General features: G+C 43.9%; 1 protein-coding gene across 3 annotated transcripts; it reads right to left on the minus strand.

Moving 5' to 3' along the window:
• On the minus strand, positions 1 to 18,539 carry LOC115178337 (gastrula zinc finger protein XlCGF57.1-like). Of its 3 annotated transcripts, XM_029739475.1 has the most exons (10): positions 18,045 to 18,539; positions 17,330 to 17,559; positions 14,872 to 14,925; positions 13,995 to 14,072; positions 13,326 to 13,520; positions 3,485 to 3,661; positions 2,373 to 2,609; positions 1,714 to 1,923; positions 1,414 to 1,629; positions 1 to 1,229 (listed from the first exon to the last, which is right to left on the minus strand). In XM_029739475.1, exons 2-10 carry the CDS (start codon positions 17,538 to 17,540, stop codon positions 262 to 264), a joined length of 2,346 nt encoding a protein of 781 aa, XP_029595335.1. In that variant the 5' UTR covers positions 17,541 to 17,559; positions 18,045 to 18,539; the 3' UTR covers positions 1 to 261. The 3 variants fall into 3 exon arrangements, with proteins under 3 accessions (XP_029595335.1, XP_029595336.1, XP_029595337.1); XM_029739476.1 differs by lacking the exon at positions 14,872 to 14,925 and having other exon boundaries at positions 2,373 to 2,612; XM_029739477.1 differs by lacking the exons at positions 13,995 to 14,072; positions 14,872 to 14,925; positions 17,330 to 17,559; positions 18,045 to 18,539 and having other exon boundaries at positions 2,373 to 2,612; positions 13,326 to 13,570.
• Positions 18,540 to 19,415: the final 876 nt, after the last annotated feature.

The following is a 19,415-nucleotide window of genomic DNA, read 5'->3' on the forward strand; positions in this document are numbered from 1 at the left end:
ATGGATGCATGTGGGGGACTTTTATTTTGAAAAAAAAAACGTCCTCAATGGGAGCAGCAGGTAAAACCACCAGCAGGCCTCGACTATTTCTCAATTCATCATTCCCTGATTCCTCACATTCTCTCTCTTAGTCTCCTCCTCAAAATGCAATGGAGAATAAAGTCAGAGAGGAGGGACCTTGGAACTTCTCCTCTATTACAGTTGAGAGGAGAGTGGAGCGAGGAATCACAGAAAGACAGTCTTTTCCTATCTCCCGTCAAACTAGACAGTAGTCTCTTTCATATGTTTCTGTTGGTGTGTCTTTAGTGCTTTGGGTACAATGAACCCTTTCCCACACAGGCTACAGACGTACGGCTTCTCCCCTGTATGAAACCTCCTCATGTGCACCTTCAGACTCCCAGAGGTGGTGAACCCCTTATCACAGACAGTACAAGGGTACGGTCTCTCTTTAGTGTGCTTGATCTGATGCACTCTCAAGTTCCCCGACTGGGCGAAACTTTTCCCGCATATGGTGCAAACGAAGGGTTTCTCTCCGGTGTGTGTTCTCTGGTGACTCTTTAGATCCCCGTCCCGTAGGAACATTCTCCCGCAGTACGAGCAGCAGTACTTCTTTTCCAGGCTCTTGTAGTGCATTCTCGCGTGCACCTCCAGCCTTTTCATGTCCGGGAAACTCTTCCCGCACTCGCACATGTGGTGGCGGACCTCTTCCATGTGTATCCTCTTGTGTTTCTTCAGGCTTTCGCTTCTGGCAAAACGTTGGCCACACACAGAACACTGGTGCGGTTTTTCCTTGGTGTGGGTCAGTATGTGGGTCGCCAAGGACGTTTTCTGAGTGAAGCCCCTCCCGCAGTAGGAGCAGTGGAGGAGGTTCTCCCCTGTGTGGATCGACCGGTGGGTCTTCAGTGTGTAGAAGTGGGTGAACGTCTGGCCGCATTGGTCACAGAGGTACGGTTTCTTGTTGTTGTGTGTCTGCTTGTGCTCCCTGTACTCCAACAGGTTGCCAAAGCTCTCTGGGCACTTGGAGCAGTGGTACGGTTTCTCTCCTGTATGGGTGCGCTGGTGAGTCTTTAGGTCCTGCAGCAGAGTGAAGGTCTTCCCACATGGTTGGCAGATGTGCTTGGTCTTCTCTCCTGTGTGGATCGTCACATGAATGTTCAAGTCGTCGAGCTTCAAGAAACTCTCCTCGCAGACAGAGCACTGGTGGGGTTTCTCTGTGCTGGCGCCCTCTCCTGTTTTAATGACAACATTACAAGTGTTAAAAACAGACGGAGAGGAGAAATTAATTGGTGCACACCGTAGCAGAAACAACGCGTTTCTTATTGGAAAAGATCTGATAGTCCATCCCTGTTTCTGCCTGTTTGCTTCAGTGTGGTTTCCTAGTGAACACGACTCAGGTGTGTGGGTCTCTCTTACCTTTGTGAATCACCTGGTGTCTCTTCAGGTCCTGGTATCGCAGGAAACACTTCCCACAGACGGAGCACTGGTGGGGTTTCTTTCCGCTGTGCGTCATTGTGTGTGTCTTCAGGCTGCTGGCTGCAGTGAACCTCTTACCGCACTGGGAGCAGAAATACGGCTTCAGCTCCTGGTCAGGGTCCCCTGGGCTGTCAGGGTCAGAGCTGGTGCCCTCTCCTGTTTCAATGACAACATTAGAAGGGTTTAACGCAAGAGGAGAATGATGAGGATAGCACAACTCCAACCTGGTGTTCCTCTCACCTTTATGGGTCACAAGGTGTCTTTTAAGGTCGTAGGGTCGAAGGAATGCCTTGCCACAGATGGAGCACTGGTGGGGTTTCTCTCCGCTGTGGATCTTCATGTGTGCCTTAAGTCTGAAGGCTGCGGTGAACCTCTTACCACACACAGAGCAGGGGAACGGTCTCTCCGGATCTGGTTCCCCTGGGCTGTCTGCGTCAGAGTTGTTGCCCCCTTCAATGACAACATTACAGGGGTTAAAATGCTGCACTGTCAATAAATGACAGTTTATTACGGACTAATACACATAAAAATACCCAGCTAATTTACGGAAAGAGGCACTGGTGTGGATATGTTGATGTTTCTTCAAGTCACCTGTCTTCCAGCAGAGATCTCTGGGTCCTGTTCATTACTGCACACAGTGTATTATTATTGGATAGCCCCTCCCACTTCGGCCCATTTTGTTTCTGTTTGGTTCCTAATGAATATGACCTAGGTGTGTGAGTAGAGACTTCAGGGTGTATTCACTAGGAACAAAATGGAAGCAAAAAGAACAAAATGGAGAGGGACCTACCTGAATTTGTCCAATAGAATTTTTGCACCAAAATATTTTTTATTTCGGAGTTAAAGGTTACAAAACGTTTGCTACAGTGTGAGACTCAGTGTGTTGGTGTCTCTCTCACCTTTGTGGACCTCCTGGTGTCTCTTGAGGTCCTGGAACAGCAGGAAACACTTCCCACAGACGGAGCACTGGTGGTGTATCTCTCCACTGTGCTTCTTCATGTGAGACTTCAGTAAAGGTGCTGTGGTGAACCTCTTGCCACACTCTGAGCAGAGGTACAGTCTTTCAGGGTTCGGGTACGGCTTCTGCCCTTGTTCGGGATCCCCTGGGCTGTCTGGGTCAGAGTTGGCGCTCTCTCCTGCTTCAATGACAACATCACAGAGTTTAAAACACATCAAGACAGAGGCGAGAACAGCAAGTACACATACAGTAGACTTACACCCTATAGTAACTGTCCTCTGAGCCTCTATAGAGACACACCCTATGGTAACTGTCCTCTGAGCCTCTATAATCACACCCTATGGTAACTGTCCTCTGAGCCTCTATAGTCACACCCTATGGTCACTGTCCTCTGAGCCTCTATAATCACACCCTATGGTAACTGTCCTCTGAGCCTCTATAGACACACCCTATGGTAACTGTCCTCTGAGCCTCTATAGTCACACCCTATGGTAACTGTCCTCTGAGCCTCTATAATCACACCCTATGGTAACTGTCCTCTGAGCCTCTATAATCACACCCTATGGTAACTGTCCTCTGAGCCTCTATAATCACACCCTATGGTAACTGTCCTCTGAGCCTCTATAGACACACCCTATGGTAACTGTCCTCTGAGCCTCTATAATCACACCCTATGGTCACTGTCCTCTGAGCCTCTATAATCACACCCTATGGTAACTGTCCTCTGAGCCTCTATAATCACACCCTATAGTCACTGAGCCTCTATAGACACACCCTATGGTGACTGTCCTCTGAGCCTCTATAGTCACACCCTATGGTAACTGTCCTCTGAGCCTCTATAGACACACCCTATGGTAACTGTCCTCTGAGCCTCTATAGTCACACCCTATGGTAACTGTCCTCTGAGCCGTCATAATCACAACCGGTCGTACAGTACTGTTTCCAGTGAATTCAACGATGCACCGTTCTGAACACAATGCTGGGCTTGCAAAGGTCATGTTCTACCAACGAGCCACACAGGACAGTCTTCCAGCAGAGAGATGTTTTTCTCACCTTTGTGCACCACCTGGTGTCTCTTCAGAACACATAGCCACAGGAAACGCTTCCCGCAGACAGAACACTGGTGGGGTTTGTCTTCGCTGTGGATCTTCACGTGGATCCTCAGGCTGGTTGGCGAGGTGAACGTCTTGCCACACTCAGAACAGTGGTACGGTCTGTCTGAGGTGACTGCTTTAATGACAACATTACAGAGGTTAAACCGCTGCAGGACACAGAGGAAAGAACAGCCCACCACCACATACAGTATTATGCATCTATGGCCAATTCCATTTTAACTGAATGGAGACTGATTGTTTTCATGTAAAATGTATGCTCTACAAAAACCATAGATTTTTAACAAACCATACAACTCTATGCACAAGGACTACGTTTACACTGAACATATTACAAAAAAACACATTTACTAGAAGAACTGTGAGGATGCAAAGTTTGGTAACAGAATTACAGGTATTTATGTGACCAGGTTTTCTTAAAAACTCTGCATAAAAGAATGGCGTGTCAGTTATGACAGGACACCTTGAGTTTGAAAGAAGTGAGTGAAGTGGATTTACACCCGGTAACTGATTTCTACACAAAAGGTGTAAATATGCAACATCCTCCTCTACATATGTGGGTATTATTTTACACACTGGCTATTATTTAATCAACTCTGCAGCAAAACCACAATTGGTTCATCCGAAGCGGACCAAATCTGCACGAATGTTTTACAAGTTTGGATATCAAAGCACAGCACAGTTCAGTAGAGTATAGTAGATTTCTGTACAGTATAGTAGAGTTCAGTACAGTAGAGAAGAGTTCAGTAGAGTATAGTCGATTTCTGTACAGTATAGTAGATTTCAGTAGAGTTCAGTACAGTAGAGAAGAGTTCAGTAGAGTAGAGTTCAGTAGAGTTCAGTTCAGTAGAGAAGAGTTCAGTAGAGTATAGTACAGTAGAGAAGAGTTCAGTACAGTAACGTTCGGCACAGTAGAGTATAGTTCAGTAAAATATAGTATACTCAACTCTAGTGTGCACTATACAGGACTGTATGGTACTATACTGAACTATACAGGACCGTATGGTACTATACTGAACTATAATCCACAGTACAGGACCGTATGGTACTATACTGAACTATAATCCACAGTACAGAACCGTATGGTACTATACTGAACTATAATCCACAGTACAGGACCGTATGGTACTATACTGAACTATACAGGACCGTATGGTACTATACTGAACTATAATCCACAGTACAGGACTGTATGGTACTATACTGAACTATAATCCACAGTACAGAACCGTATGGTACTATACTGAACTATAATCCACAGTACAGGACCGTATGGTACTATACTGAACTATACTCCACAGTACAGGACCGTATGGTACTATACTGAACTATAATCCACAGTACAGGACCGTATGGTACTATACTGAACTATACAGGACCGTATGGTACTATACTGAACTATACTCCATAGTACAGGACCGTATGGTACTATACTGAACTATACTCCACAGTACAGGACCGTATGGTACTATACTGAACTATACTCCACAGTACAGGACCGTATGGTACTATACTGAACTATACAGGACCGTATGGTACTATACTGAACTATAATCCCCAGTACAGGACCGTATGGTACTATACTGAACTATACTCCACAGTACAGGACCGTATGGTACTATACTGAACTATACTCCACAGTACAGGACCGTATGGTACTATACTGAACTATACTCCACAGTACAGGACCGTATGGTACTATACAGAACTATACTCCACAGTACAGGACCGTATGGTACTATACTGAACTATAATCCACAGTACAGGACCGTATGATACTATACTGAACTATAATCCACTGTACAGGACCGTATGGTACTATACTGAACTATACTCCACAGTACAGGACCGTATGGTTCTGTGTTCAGCTCATAGTGTCTCCTGCTACTTCCTCCCTTCCACTGAGACACTATGAGCTGAACATAACAGTATGTCAGTGGAAGGGAGGACAGTTACAGGAGACACTATGAGCTGAACATAACAGTATGTCAGTGGAAGGGAGGACAGTTACAGGAGACACTATGAGCTGAACATAACAGTATGTCAGTGGAAGAGAGGACAGTAACAGGAGACACTATGAGCTGAACATAACAGTATGTCAGTGGAAGGGAGGACAGTAACAGGAGACACTATGAGCTGAACATAACAGTATGTCAGTGGAAGGGAGGACAGTTACAGGAGACACTATGAGCTGAACATAACAGTTATGCCAGTGGAAGGGAGGAGAGTAGCTGGTATGATGTACAGAGCACCAATACTACATTACAAAGCACCAAAACGACCTCTTCCTTGTATCTTCTGGTCGTCATTTCCGGTCACAACTTGTAGACTTGTTTACGTGCTGCTGTGCGGTTTGTTGCTAAACTTAGTTTGCTACCTGCTAACTTTACGGTTTTATATATTAATTTATTTCCCCTCGCTCCCCTCGATTTTTTTCATTCAACTTTTTGACCCGGACGCTTTATCTGGACGTGGTTCGTCAGGACCTTCACCAGCCGAAGCTAAGTAACATTAACATTAAGCCTTCTAATTACAGTCGCTGTACTCATAATATACAGGAGAACGACCGCCTTATGGCGAGGATAGCCGTGTTGCAAGTCCAGCTTCAGACGGAGCCGTTAGGCAAGGGTCATTTCAGTGTAGGAAAGGATGAAACAGTGTCTGTGCCACCAGTAAGTACAGATAGTAACGTTAGTATAAATCCCCTCACACGGTCCCCGCAGCCGGACAACTTTCTCATGGCTTCTGGAGGGAAATGCTGTAGGAATGCTCAACCGGTGTCGCTTATTCAGCCGACAGAAACTTTCAACCGGTTCTCCCCATTAAGCAGCGAGTCAGAGGCCGAGACTTCTCTGGGCTCTACTCCTCCCATTATGGGGTCTGAGACGCCGAAGCCTCCCACCATTAGCTCTGACAAATTGAAAACCCTAGTCATTGGTGACTCCATTACCCGCAGTATTAGACTTAAAACGAATCATCCAGCGATCATACACTGTTTACCAGGGGGCAGGGCTACCGACGTTAAGGCTAATCTAAAGACGGTGCTGGCTAAAGCTAAAACTGGCGAGTGTAGAGAGTATAGAGATATTGTTATCCATGTCGGCACCAACGATGTTAGGATGAAACAGTCAGAGGTCACCAAGCGCAACGTAGCTTCAGCGCGTAAATCAGCTAGAAAGATGTGTCGGTATCGAGTAATTGTCTCTGGCCCCCTCCCAGTTAGGGGGAGTGATGAGCTCTACAGCAGAGTCTCACAACTCAATCGCTGGTTGACAACTGTTTTCTGCCACTCCCAAAATATAGAATTTGTAGATAATTGGCCCTCTTTCTGGGACTCACCCACAAACAGGACCAAGCCTGGCCTGCTGAGGAGTGACGGACTCCATCCTAGCTGGAGGGGTGCTCTCATCTTATCTACGAACATAGACAGGGCTCTAACTCCTAGCTCCACAATGAAATAGGGTGCAGGCCAGGCAGCAGGCTGTTAGTCAGCCTGCCAGCTTAGTCTGCCACTAGCACAGTCAGCGTAGTCAGCTCAGCTATCTCCATTGAGACCGTGTCTGTGCCTCGATCTAGTTTGGGAAAAACTAAATATGGCGGTGTTCGCCTTAGCAATCTCACTGGAATAAAGACCTCTGACATTATTGAAAGAGATAGTGATATCTCACATCTCAAAATAGGACTACATAATGTTAGATCCCTCACTTCCAAGGCAGTTATAGTCAATTAACTAATCACTGATCATAATCTTGATGTGATTGGCCTGACTGAAACATGGCTTAAGCCTGATGAATTTACTGAGTTAAACTTCTTATGGATGGTGGCAGTATTGAGTAGCTTGGATGACTGACGTGCCCAGAGTAAACTGCCTGCTACTCACGCCCAGAAACTAAGATATGCATATTATTAGTAGATTTGGATAGAAAACACTCTGAAGTTTCTAAAACTGTTTGAATGATGTCTGTGAGTATAACAGAACTCATATGGCAGGCAAAAACCTGAGAAAAAATCCAAACAGGTTTGTAGTTTTTCAATTGATTCCCTATTCAAACTACAGTGTCTGTGGGGTACTTTTTCACTTCCTAAGGCTTCCACTAGATGTCAACAGTCTTTAGAACCTTGTTTGAGGCTTCTACTGTAAAGTGAGGATGAATAAGAGCTCCTGGAGTCAGAACACTGTCAGCAGGGCATGAGGCTCAGGCATGCGCGCTCATGTGAGAGGTAGCTCAGTTCCATTGCATTTCTGAAGACAAAGGATTTCTCTGGTTGAAACTTTATTGCGGATTTACGATAAAAACATCCTAAAGATTGATTCTATACATTGTTTGACATGTTTCTACGAACTGAAATTGACATTTTTGAGTTGAGTTTTCGTCTGACCTGCGCGTCGTGAATTTGGATTTGTGAACTTAAGGTGCGAACAAAAAAGGAGGTATTTGGACATAAAGGATGGACTTTATCGAACAAAACAAACATTTATTGTGGACCTGGGATTCCTGGGAGTGCATTCTGATGAAGATCATCAAAGGTAAGTGAATATTTATAATGCTATTTCTGACTATTGTTGACTCCAACACTGCGGATATATTGTATAGCATGTTTTTGTGTCTGAGCGCCGTACTCAGATTATTGCTTTTCGGTAAAGCTTTTTTGAAATCTGACACAGCGGTTGCATTAAGGAGAAGTTTATCTAAAGTTCCATGTATAACACTTGTATTTTCATGAACATTTATGATAAGTATTTCTGTAAATTGATGTGGCTCTCTGCAAAATCACCGGAGGTTTTGGAGGCAAAAGATTACTGAACATAACGCGCCAATATAAACTGAGATTTTTGGATATAAATATGAACTTTATCGAACAAAACATACATGTATTGTGTAACATGAAGTCATGAGTGTCAACTGATGAAGATCATCAAAGGTTAATGATTAATTTTCTCTCTATTTCTGCTTTTTGTGACTCCTCTTTTTGGCTGGAAAATGGCTGTGTTTTTTTGTGTGTAGGCGCTGACCTAACATAATCATATGGTTTGCTTTCGCCGTAAAGCCTTTTTGAAATCAGACACTGTAGCTGGATTAACAAGAAGTAAAGCTTTAAAATGGTGTATAATACTTGTATGTTTGAGGAATTTTAATTGAGGTTTGTTGTTGTTTTGAATTTGCTGCTCTGCACTTTCACTGGCTGTCGTCATATCGATCCCGCTAACGGGATTCAAGCCATAAGAAGTGGCCTCTCCTCCTGGTTACACTAGTGACCATATCCCCCGTGCATCCCGCAAAGGCGGAGGTGTTGTTAACATTTACAATAGCAAATTTCAATTTACAAAAAAAAAAAAAAAAAGACTGTGTTTTTGTCTTTTGAGCTTCTAGTCATGAAATCTATGCAGCCTACTCAATCACTTTTTATAGCTACTGTTTACAGGCCTCCTGGGCCGTATACAGTGTTCCTCACTGAGTTCCCTGAATTCCTATCGGACCTTGTAGTCATGGCAGATAATATTCTAATTTTTGGTGACTTTAATATTCACATGGAAAAGTCCACAGACCCACTCCAAAAGGCTTTCGGAGCCATCATCGACTCAGTGGGTTTTGTCCAACGTCTCCGGACCTACTCAATGCCACAGTCATATTCTGGACCTAGTTTTGTCCCATGGAATAAATGTTGTGGATCTTAATGTTTTTCCTCATAATCCTGGACTATCGGACCACCATTTTATTATGTTTGCAATCGCAACAAATAATCTGCTCAGACCCCAACCAAGGCTCATCAAAAGCCGTGCTATAAATTCTCAGACAACCCAAAGATTCCTAGATGCCCTTCCAGACTCCCTCCACCTACCCAAGGACGTCAGAGTACAAAAATCAGTTAACCACCTAACTGAGGAACTCAATTTAACCCTGCTTAATACCCTAGATGCAGTCGCACCCCTAAAAACATTTGTCATAAGAAACTAGCTCCCTGGAATACATAAAATACCCAAGCCCTGAAGCAAGCTTCCAGAAAATTGGAACAGAAATGGCGCTACACCAAACTGGAAGTCTTCCGACTAGCTTGGAAAGACAGTACCGTGCAGTATCGAAGAGCCCTCACTGCTGCTCGATCATCCTATTTTTCCAACTTAATTGAGGAAAATAAGAACAATCTAAAATTGATGGCCAAGAGAGGATGGCTTTCACTTCAGCAGTGATAAATTCATGAACTTCTTTGACAAAAAGATCAGTATCATTAGAAAGCATATTACGGACTCCTCTTTCAATCTGCGCATTCCTCCAAAGCTCAGTTGTCCTGAGTCTGCACAACACTGCCAGGACTTTGGCTCAAGGGAGACACTCAAGTTGTTTAATACTATATCTCTTGACACATTGATGAAAATAGTATTGGCCTCTAAACCTTCAAGCTGCATACTGGACCCTATTCCAACTAAACTACTGAAAGAACTGCTTCCTGTCCTTGGCCCTCCTATGTTGAGCATAATAAACGGTTCTCTATCCACCGGATGTGTACCAAACTCACTAAAAGTGGCAGGAATAAAGCCTCTCGAAAAATCCAAACCTTGACCCAGAAAATATAAAAAACTAAAATCGGCCTATATTGAATCTCCTATTCCTTTAAAAAAAAAATGAAAAAGCTGTTGCGCAGCATCTCACTGCCTTCCTGAAGACAAACAATGTATACGAAACGCTTCAGTCTGATTTTAGACCCCATCATAGAACTGAGACTGCACTTGTGAAGGTGGTAAATTACCTTTTAATGGGTCAGACCGAGGCTCTGCATCTGTCCTCGTGCTCCTAGACATTAGCGCTGCTTTTGATACCATCGATACCCACATTATTTTGGAGAGATTGGAAACCCACATTGGTCTACACAGACAAGTTCTGGCCTGGTTTAGATCTTATCTGTCGGAAAGATATCAATTTGTCTCTGTAGATGGTTTGTCCTCTGACAAATCAATTGTAAATTTCAGTGTTCCTCAAGGCTCCGTTTTAGGACCACTATTGTTTTCATTATATATTTTACCTCTTGGTGATGTCATTCGGAAACATAATGTTAACTTTCACTGCTATGCGGACGACACACAGCTGTACATTTTGATTAAACACGGTGAAGCCCCAAAATTGCCCTCCCTGGAAGCCTGTGTTTCAGACATAAGGAAGTGGATGGCGGCAAATGTTCTACTTTTAAACTCGGACAAAACAGAGATGCTAGTTCTAGGTCCCAAGAAACAAAGAGATCTTCTGTTGAATCTGACAATTAATCTTGATGGTTGTACAGTCGTCTCAAATAAAACTGAAGGACCTCGGCGTTACTCTGGACCCTGATCTCTCTTTTGAAGAACATATCAAGACTGTTTCAAGGACAGCTTTTTTGCATCTACATAACATTGCAAAAATCAGAAACTTTCTGTCCAAAAATGATGCCGAAAAATGTATCCATGCGTTCATCACTTCTAGATTAGACTACTGCAATGCTCTACTTTCCGGCTACCCGGATAAAGCACTAAATAAACTTCAGTTTGTGCTAAACACGGCTGCTAGAATCTTGACTAGAACCAAAAAATGTGATCATATTGCTCCAGTGCTAGCCTCTCTCCACTGGCTTCTTGTGAAGGCAAGGGCTGATTTCAAGATTTTACTGCTAACCTACAAAGCATTACATGGGCTTGCTCCTATCCATCTTTCCGATTGTGTCCTGCCGTACATACCTACACGTACGCTATGGTCACAAGACGCAGGCCTCCTTACTGTCCCTAGAATTTCTAAGCAGTTGGAGGCAGGGCTTTCTCCTATAGAGCTCCATTTTTATGGAATGGTCTGCCTATCCATGTGAGAGACGCAGACTCGGTCTCAACCTTTAAGTCTTTATTGAAGACTTATCTCTTCAGTAGGTCCTATGATTGAGTGTAGTCTGGCCCAGGAGTGGGAAGGTGAACGGAAAGGCATTGCAGCAAAGAACCACCCTTGCTGTCTCTGCCTGGCCGGTTCCCCTCTCTCCACTGGGATTCTCTGCCTCAAACCCTATTATGAGGGCTGAGTCACTGGCTTACTGGTGCTCTTCCATGCTGTCCCTAGGAGGGGTGCATCACTTAAGTGGGTTGAGTCACTGACGTGATCTTCCTGTCCGGGTTGGCGCCGTGCGGGAGAACTTCGTGGGCTATACTCGGCCTCGTCTCAGGATAGTAAGTTGGTGGTTGAAGAAATCCCTCCAGTGGTGTGGGGGCTGTGCTTTGGCAAAGTGGGTGGGGTTATATCCTGCCTGTTTGGCCCTGTCCGGGGGTATCGTCGGACGGGGCCACAATGTCTCCCGACCCCTCCTGTCTCAGCCTCCAGTATTTATGCTGCAATAGTTTGTGTCGGGGGGCTAAGGTCAGTCTGTTATATCTGGAGTATTTCTCCTGTCTTATCCTGTGTCCTGTGTGAATTTAAGTATGCTCTCTCTAATTCTCTCTCTCTCTTTCAATCGGAGGACCAGAGCCCTAGGACCATGCCTCAGGACTACCTGGTCGAATGACTCCTTGCTGCCCCCAGTCCACCTGGTCATGCTGCTGCTCCAGTTTCAACTGTTCTGCCTGCGGCTACGGAACCCTGACCTGTTCACCGAACGTGCTACCTTGTCCCAGACCTTCTGTTTTAAACACTCTAGAGACAGCAGGAGCGGTAGAGATACTCTGAATGACTGGCTATGAAAAGCCAACGGACATTTACTCCTGAGGTGCTGACCTGTTGCACCCTCGACAACCACTGTGATTATTATTATCATCTGACCCTGCTGGTCATCTATGAACATTTGAACATCTTGGCCATGTTCTGTTATAATCTACACCCGGCACAGCCAGAAGAGGACTGGCCACCCCTCATAGCCTGGTTCCTCTCTAGGTTTCGGCCTTTCTAGGGAGTTTTTCCAAGCCACCGTGCTTCTGCACCTGCATTGCTTACTGTTTGGGTTTTAGGCTGGGTTTCTGTACAGCACTTTGTGACATCAGCTGATGTAAGAATGGCTTTATAAATACATGTGATTGATTGGTTTGTGACCCAACTGAGGTTTGTAACTACTATGATGTCCCATTATAGTCTATTCAAGAGCAGAATTTCTGTTACCGATAAAAACATTTGGAGGGGGGGTCAAATAATTTTGAATTCATAAACGAATTTGATATCAGTGAAAACACTATAACTAATTGGTAGGTCTACATTTACTTGTTACTTTTGTGAACTTTCATTATCCTCCTCATGAGGGAGAGACATTAGAAAATATATTCAAGATGTGGGTTTTTAGTAACTGTATTTCAAGGCACAAGGCAATGTTTCAGTCAAATTTATCCAAAACTAAATATAAAAGTGTTGATATTAGTTGGCAGGGTTTTTACTTCAATATTATTCTGTTTTGATGTATTTCTGATACCTTCTAGGACTTTTTCTGGTAGATGTTTTTTAAGACCCCTTGTCCAATAAGCCTTTGCTTATTCACATTTTTGGGGATGGAAAATGGTTCAAAATGTATGTATGCCTTCATTTCTTAAAAATATAGGCTCTATGCTTTCATTTGACACCCAATTTGACATGCTCCAATGAACTTCACGTTGGTGCTCATGGGTCGTTTTACATGGAAATGATCCTACACCATATAGATCAACTTATGTAACTGATAAACAGGTGCACTGGTGTGGATACGTTGATTGACAGTGTTCCAAGAGAGATGTGTGTGAGGAGCGACGCCAGGTGTGTGAGGAGCGACGCCAGGTGTGTGAGGAGCGACGCCAGGTGTGTGAGTGTCTCTCTTACCTTTGTGGATCATCTGGTGTCTCTTCAGGTCTGTGGACCGCAGGAAGCGCTTCCCACAGACGGAGCACTGGTGGGGTTTCTCTCCGCTGTGTCTCTGCATGTGAGTCTTCAGGCTGCTTGGTGCAGTGAACCTCTTACCACACTGGGAGCAGAGGAACGGTCTCTCTCTGTCTGAGCTGGCACCCTCTCCTGTTTCTATAACAACATCACAGGGGTTAAATACAGGAGGAGTGCCTGGATACAGCCCTTAGCCGTGGTATATTGGCCATATATCACAAACCGCCGAGGTGCCTTATTGCTATTATAAACTGGTTACCAACGTAGTTAGAGCAGTACAAATAAATGTTATGTCATACCCGTGGTATACGGTCTGATAAACCAAGGCTGTCAGCCAATCAGCATACAGGGCTCGACCCACCCAGTTTATTATACTGTATATAACACTATGCATTGGTGTGTAGGAAGGTAGAAAGGGAAGATGACTCCTCTAAGAGCCCTATTTAATTTAAACTGATCAGGAGTTATTTGGTTAGGGGGCACAGTTTAGTACATACAAGAATGACAGCTATAAGCAGTCACTCAGCCCTCTGGGCCCTCCTCAAAGGTAGTGCTCTATATAGGGAGCTGGGTTCCATGAAACTGGTCTCCGATGTTCTGATCAGTGATTACCTGGGTTGGTCCTGTCCCCAACCTCCTCCTCTCCGACCCCCTCCTCCTCCTCTTCTTCTCTTTTAACAGTAACAAGTCCTGTAAAACGTCAAACCAAAAGATCTAAAACACTTGATAATATAAATGCCTCCCCCATCAGTACTCCACCAGAGGGAGCTCTAACTTGGTTCCCTGTAGAGTCAACAGCTCCTTGGGGGAAACACATTCAGGCACTCTGCTGTAGTTCTGTGGAACTGAACCTGTAAAGTGCCACTTAAGAAATATCTGAAAAGTAACGTAATGGTGTAATTAGGGGTAGGCTATTCTTTCAAGAAGTGACTCTTAAAACGAGCACCTCTGTGCTGTTAATTGTTCTAAGTTGTATATATTTGTAATTGATGATACTGTTGTTTTAAATTGCATTGAGAATAATGTGTAAATCATGCCCACCTGCCATCTCACAGGACCACAATGGAAATAAGCCTTTGGACTTCAGTGCTTTTATCCTGAATAATTGTTCATGTTATGTCATGTTATGTCGTGTTATGTCGTGTCGTCTTCAGCTGGAGCAGACTACTAACTTTTAATTACCTAATACATTAAAATCAATCAATATTCAAATAATAAGGTCTTGGGATAATAAATACATATATTCTATTCCCTGGCTAGTGTACTTTATTACCTGGGTTAGCCTGATCTCCTCCTCCTTTCTGGTCCTCATCTATTCTATTCCCTGGCTAGTGTACTTTATTACCTGGGTTAGCCAGATCTCCTCCTCCTTTCTGGTCCTCCTCTATTCTATTCCCTGGCTAGTGTACTTTATTACCTGGGTTAGCCTGATCTCCTCCTCCTTTCTGGTCCTCATCTATTCTATTCCCTGGCTAGTGTACTTTATTACCTGGGTTAGCCAGATCTCCTCCTCCTTTCTGGTCCTCCTCTTCTTCCATATCTACTGAAACAAGATCAACATCACACATATGGTCTGTCCCCGGAATGACACACTATTCCCTATATAGTGCACTACATGCTGTGCAATACTCTGAACTATAGCAGACCTGGGTTCAAATAGTATTTGAAATCATTCAAATGCTTTATCTGTGCTTGATTGAGCTTGCCTGGAGCAATTGAACCAAATGGGATAGTCCCAAAAGTGCCACCCCGCCCCCCTGGCTATCTGACAGTCTAGGCAGGCTCAACCAAATGCTGAAGGATTTGAATGTTTTAAATGATTTGTTATATATTTTTGAACTAGATTAGGATGTAACCTCTCTCTCGCTAAACTCCTATTAGGATGTAACCTAAAACCTCCTATTAGGATGTAACCTAGCTCTGTATAACTCTAGGGAGCATTCTGCCTTCTCTCTACAGTTTTCAGCCATTAGCTTCCCCCGCGACTGGCTCGTGTGAACTACAGTCCCGACGCTGTGTTTTAACGTTTAGAAACATCAATAATCATCGCTTGAGATAAGGGCCATATGTTTTGAAACCCTTATCTTTCATCGGCGAGGACTAATCCATCAAGTACTGTAGCAGTTACAGCTCCATACAGCTATGGAGCCTCCATCCTACTAAACTACACTGTAGCAGTTACAGATCCATACAGCTATAGAGCCTCCATCCTACTAAACTATAGCAGTAACAGATCCATACAGCAATGGAGCCTCCATCCTACTAAACTACACTATAGCAGTAACAGATCCATACAGCTATGGAGCCTCCATCCTACTAAACTACACTGTAGCAGTTACAGATCCATACAGCTATGGTGCCTCCATGCTACTAAACTACACTGTAGCAGTTACAGATCCATACAGCTATGGAGCCTCCATCCTACTAAACTACACTGTAGCAGTTACAGATCCATACAGCTATGGAGCCTCCATCCTACTAAACTACACTGTAGCAGTTACAGATCCATACAGCTATGGAGCCTCCATCCTACTAAACTACACTATAGCAGTAACAGATCCATACAGCTATGGAGCCTCCATCCTACTAAACTACACTGTAGCAGTAACAGATCCATACAGCTATGGAGCCTCCATCCTACTAAACTACACTGTAGCAGTTACAGATCCATACAGCTATGGAGCCTCCATCCTACTAAACTACACTGTAGCAGTTACAGATCCATACAGCTATGGAGCCTCCATCCTACTAAACTACACTGTAGCAGTTACAGATCCATACAGCTATGGAGCCTCCATCCTACTAAACTACACTGTAGCAGTTACAGATCCATACAGCTATGGAGCCTCCATCCTACTAAACTACACTGTAGCAGTTACAGATCCATACAGCTATGGAGCCTCCATCCTACTAAACTACACTGTAGCAGTTACAGATCCATACAGCTATGGAGCCTCCATCCTACTAAACTACACTGTAGCAGTTACAGATCCATACAGCTATGGAGCCTCCATGCTACTAAACTACACTGTAGCAGTTACAGATCCATACAGCTATGGTGCCTCCATCCTACTAAACTACACTGTAGCAGTTACAGATCCATACAGCTATGGAGCCTCCATCCTACTAAACTACACTGTAGCAGTTACAGATCCATACAGCTATGGAGCCTCCATCCTACTAAACTACACTGTAGCAGTTACAGATCCATACAGCTATGGAGCCTCCATCCTACTAAACTACACTGTAGCAGTTACAGATCCATACAGCTATGAAGCCTCCATCCTACTAAACTACACTGTAGCAGTTACAGATCCATACAGCTATGGAGCCTCCATGCTACTAAACTACACTGTAGCAGTTACAGATCCATACAGCTATGGAGCCTCCATCCTACTAAACTACACTGTAGCAGTTACAGATCCATACAGCTACGGAGCCTCCATCCGACCAAACTACACTGTAGCAGTTACAGATCCATACAGCTACGGAGCCTCCATCCGACCAAACTACACTGTAGCAGTTACAGATCCATACAGCTACGGAGCCTCCATCCGACCAAACTACACTTCCACTACTCTTCCCGAGTTACGCTTACACACAGGTGTTCAGAGTATGCTAGACAGCTAATTGGCACAGGTGGTCGCCTCTTGTATTCCGTCTGTTTTCCATAGCGCTGTAACATGGAGATATGGCCGTATGGGAACACTAGCCCTATCAAGGTGTGTATCAATTTAACCTTTTGTTTTTTTGAATATTATAAAAAGGTCCTTATCCTTCCAAAACCGTACCACAAGCGACTTGTGTTAATGTTCAGATTGAGCATATGGGCTCTTAACAAAACTGTACAGAAGATGCCTTCGTCCAATGTCTTCTGTAATGGAACTGAGAGTTAGGATCAAGGTCTAGATGTAACCCAGTGGCAGGTGTAGGCATCTTAGACTCACCGGAGTCAATGTTACCATCTTCCCTCTCCAGTTCATCTTCCCTTTCCTGTTCTACTCCCCCGTTCTCTTCCTCGGTTCTTCTCTCATCCTCCTCTTCCTCTTCTTTGACAATCACATTGAGCTCCAGTGTTTGACTGCAGTCCTCCAGCTTCACTGACGCCATCTCTTGACCTGGCTGTGAGCTTTTCTGTGCCGGACTCGGTTCAGTCATGGTATGCTAGAGGCGGATGCTTTAAGAAAGGAAAAAGAATACATGTTAAACATCAACTCTAGATATGTTCAGGAAATTAAATTAATATATAAAACCACAAAATATATATAAATCACAATGGGATGAACCGACTATCATGCCAGGGAGAGCGCTGCAGCTAAGCAATAAGCTAAAGGCCATTTTACTAATCACCATGTTTGTATATCAGCTAAATGGTGATGAAATGTACGACCACGCGAAAAAATTTAGGCTTTCTACGTACAGTGTTTTCACTCCGAAATAATTCATTCACATGGAGTTCCTCCCCTAAACTGTAATGGATTTTTTATCGATAACGTTCCTGGCCAGAACAACAACCGTGACAGCCCAACGGACGGTAACCATGGCTGTCTACCACCACACTGTTCAACATCTACCACATCGCCGACCGACAATAAACGTTAACTGTAAGTGTCAGCGTCTGGTTATAGTTTAATGTATTATAATCAAAGCACGACAGATTACCTGATGTTTTATTGTTTGATTAGACTCTGAGCATGGAGAATCGGATGAGCCAGGACTGTAAACTTCCGCCTGCGCGCAGGATGGGAAAGGGCGTGATGTTCACGGGCGTCATGTAAGCGCAGCCGTCGGCCATCACACCGACCGATTCGCACCCCTCCTCCCAGTTTATCAATAAAAGACCAGCGATTTCAGGTAATCCGACATGCTTTCATAATAATTTAAACGATAGACAACAGTTGAACATTACAGTAAACGTTTATTGTCAATCGGTAATGTGGCAGATTGCAGATGTTGAATAGTGTCCGTTTTTCGGGCTGCAGCGGTTGTTGTGATTTCCGTCTGTCATGTTCGTTTTATTTTTTTACTCAGGGTCGTTATCGATACAAGCCATTACATAGGTGAGGACTCAAAATGAATGTATATCTGAGGAAGAGTATGGTACTGTGGAAAAAAAGTGCTGATTAGTTAAATGCCCCTTATTGTTTTACTGTAGCGCTTGTTGCACAAGCAAGAGAACTGACTCCTTACATCGTGACAAATATAAGGGAAAGAGGATACCTAGTCAGTATGTGTGTATATATATATATATATACTACCGTTAAAAAATGTGGAGTCACTTAGAAATGTCCTTGTTTTCCATGAAAACATACATGAAATTAGTTGCAAAATGAATAGGAAATATAGTCAAGACGTTGACAAGGTTCTAAATATTGATTTTTAATTGAAATAATAATTGTGTCCTTCAAACTTTGCTTTCATGAAAGAATCCTCAATTTGCAGCAATTACAGCCTTGCAGGCCTTTGGCATTCTAGTTGTCAATTTGTTGAGGTAATCTGAAGAGATTTCACCCCATGCTTCCTGAAGCACCTCCCACAAATTGGATTGGCTTGATGGGCACTTCTTATGTACCATACGGTTGAGATCCGGTGACTGTGCTGGCCACTCCATTATAGACACAATACCAGCTGACTGCTTCTTCCCTAAATAGTTATTGCATAGTTTGGAGCTGTGCTTTAGGTAATTGTCCTGTTGTCGGAGGAAATTGGCTCCAATTAAGCGCCGTCCACAGGGTATGGCACGGCGTTGCAAAATTGAGTGATAACCTTCCTTCTTCAAGATCCCTTTTACCCTGTACAAATCTCCCACTTTACCACCACCAAAGCACCCCCAGACCATCACATTGCCTCCACCATGCTTGACAGACGGCATCAAGAACTCCTCCAGCATCTTTTGATTTTTCTACATCTCATGAATGTTCTCCTTTGTGATCCGAATATCTCAAACTTAGATTTGTCTGTCCATAACACTTTTTTCCAATCTTCCTCTGTCCAGTGTCTGTGTTCTTTTGCCCATCTTAATCTTTTATTTTT

This window comes from Salmo trutta, chromosome 38 (genome assembly GCF_901001165.1).
Source record: "Salmo trutta chromosome 38, fSalTru1.1, whole genome shotgun sequence".
Classification (NCBI taxonomy): domain Eukaryota; kingdom Metazoa; phylum Chordata; class Actinopteri; order Salmoniformes; family Salmonidae; genus Salmo; species Salmo trutta.

Bases quoted from the DNA above. Each gene is read 5' to 3' on its own strand.
- LOC115178337 (XM_029739475.1), bottom strand. From the start codon at position 17,540: ATGACTGAACCGAGTCCGGCACAGAAAAGCTCACAGCCAGGTCAAGAG. The intron at 14,926-17,329 runs GTGAGTCTAAGA...ATCTTGTTTCAG, and splicing joins AGATGGTAACATTGACTCCG to TAGATATGGAAGAAGAGGAG. The intron at 1,630-1,713 runs GTGAGAGGAACA...TCATTGAAACAG, and splicing joins ACACCTTGTGACCCATAAAG to GAGAGGGCACCAGCTCTGAC.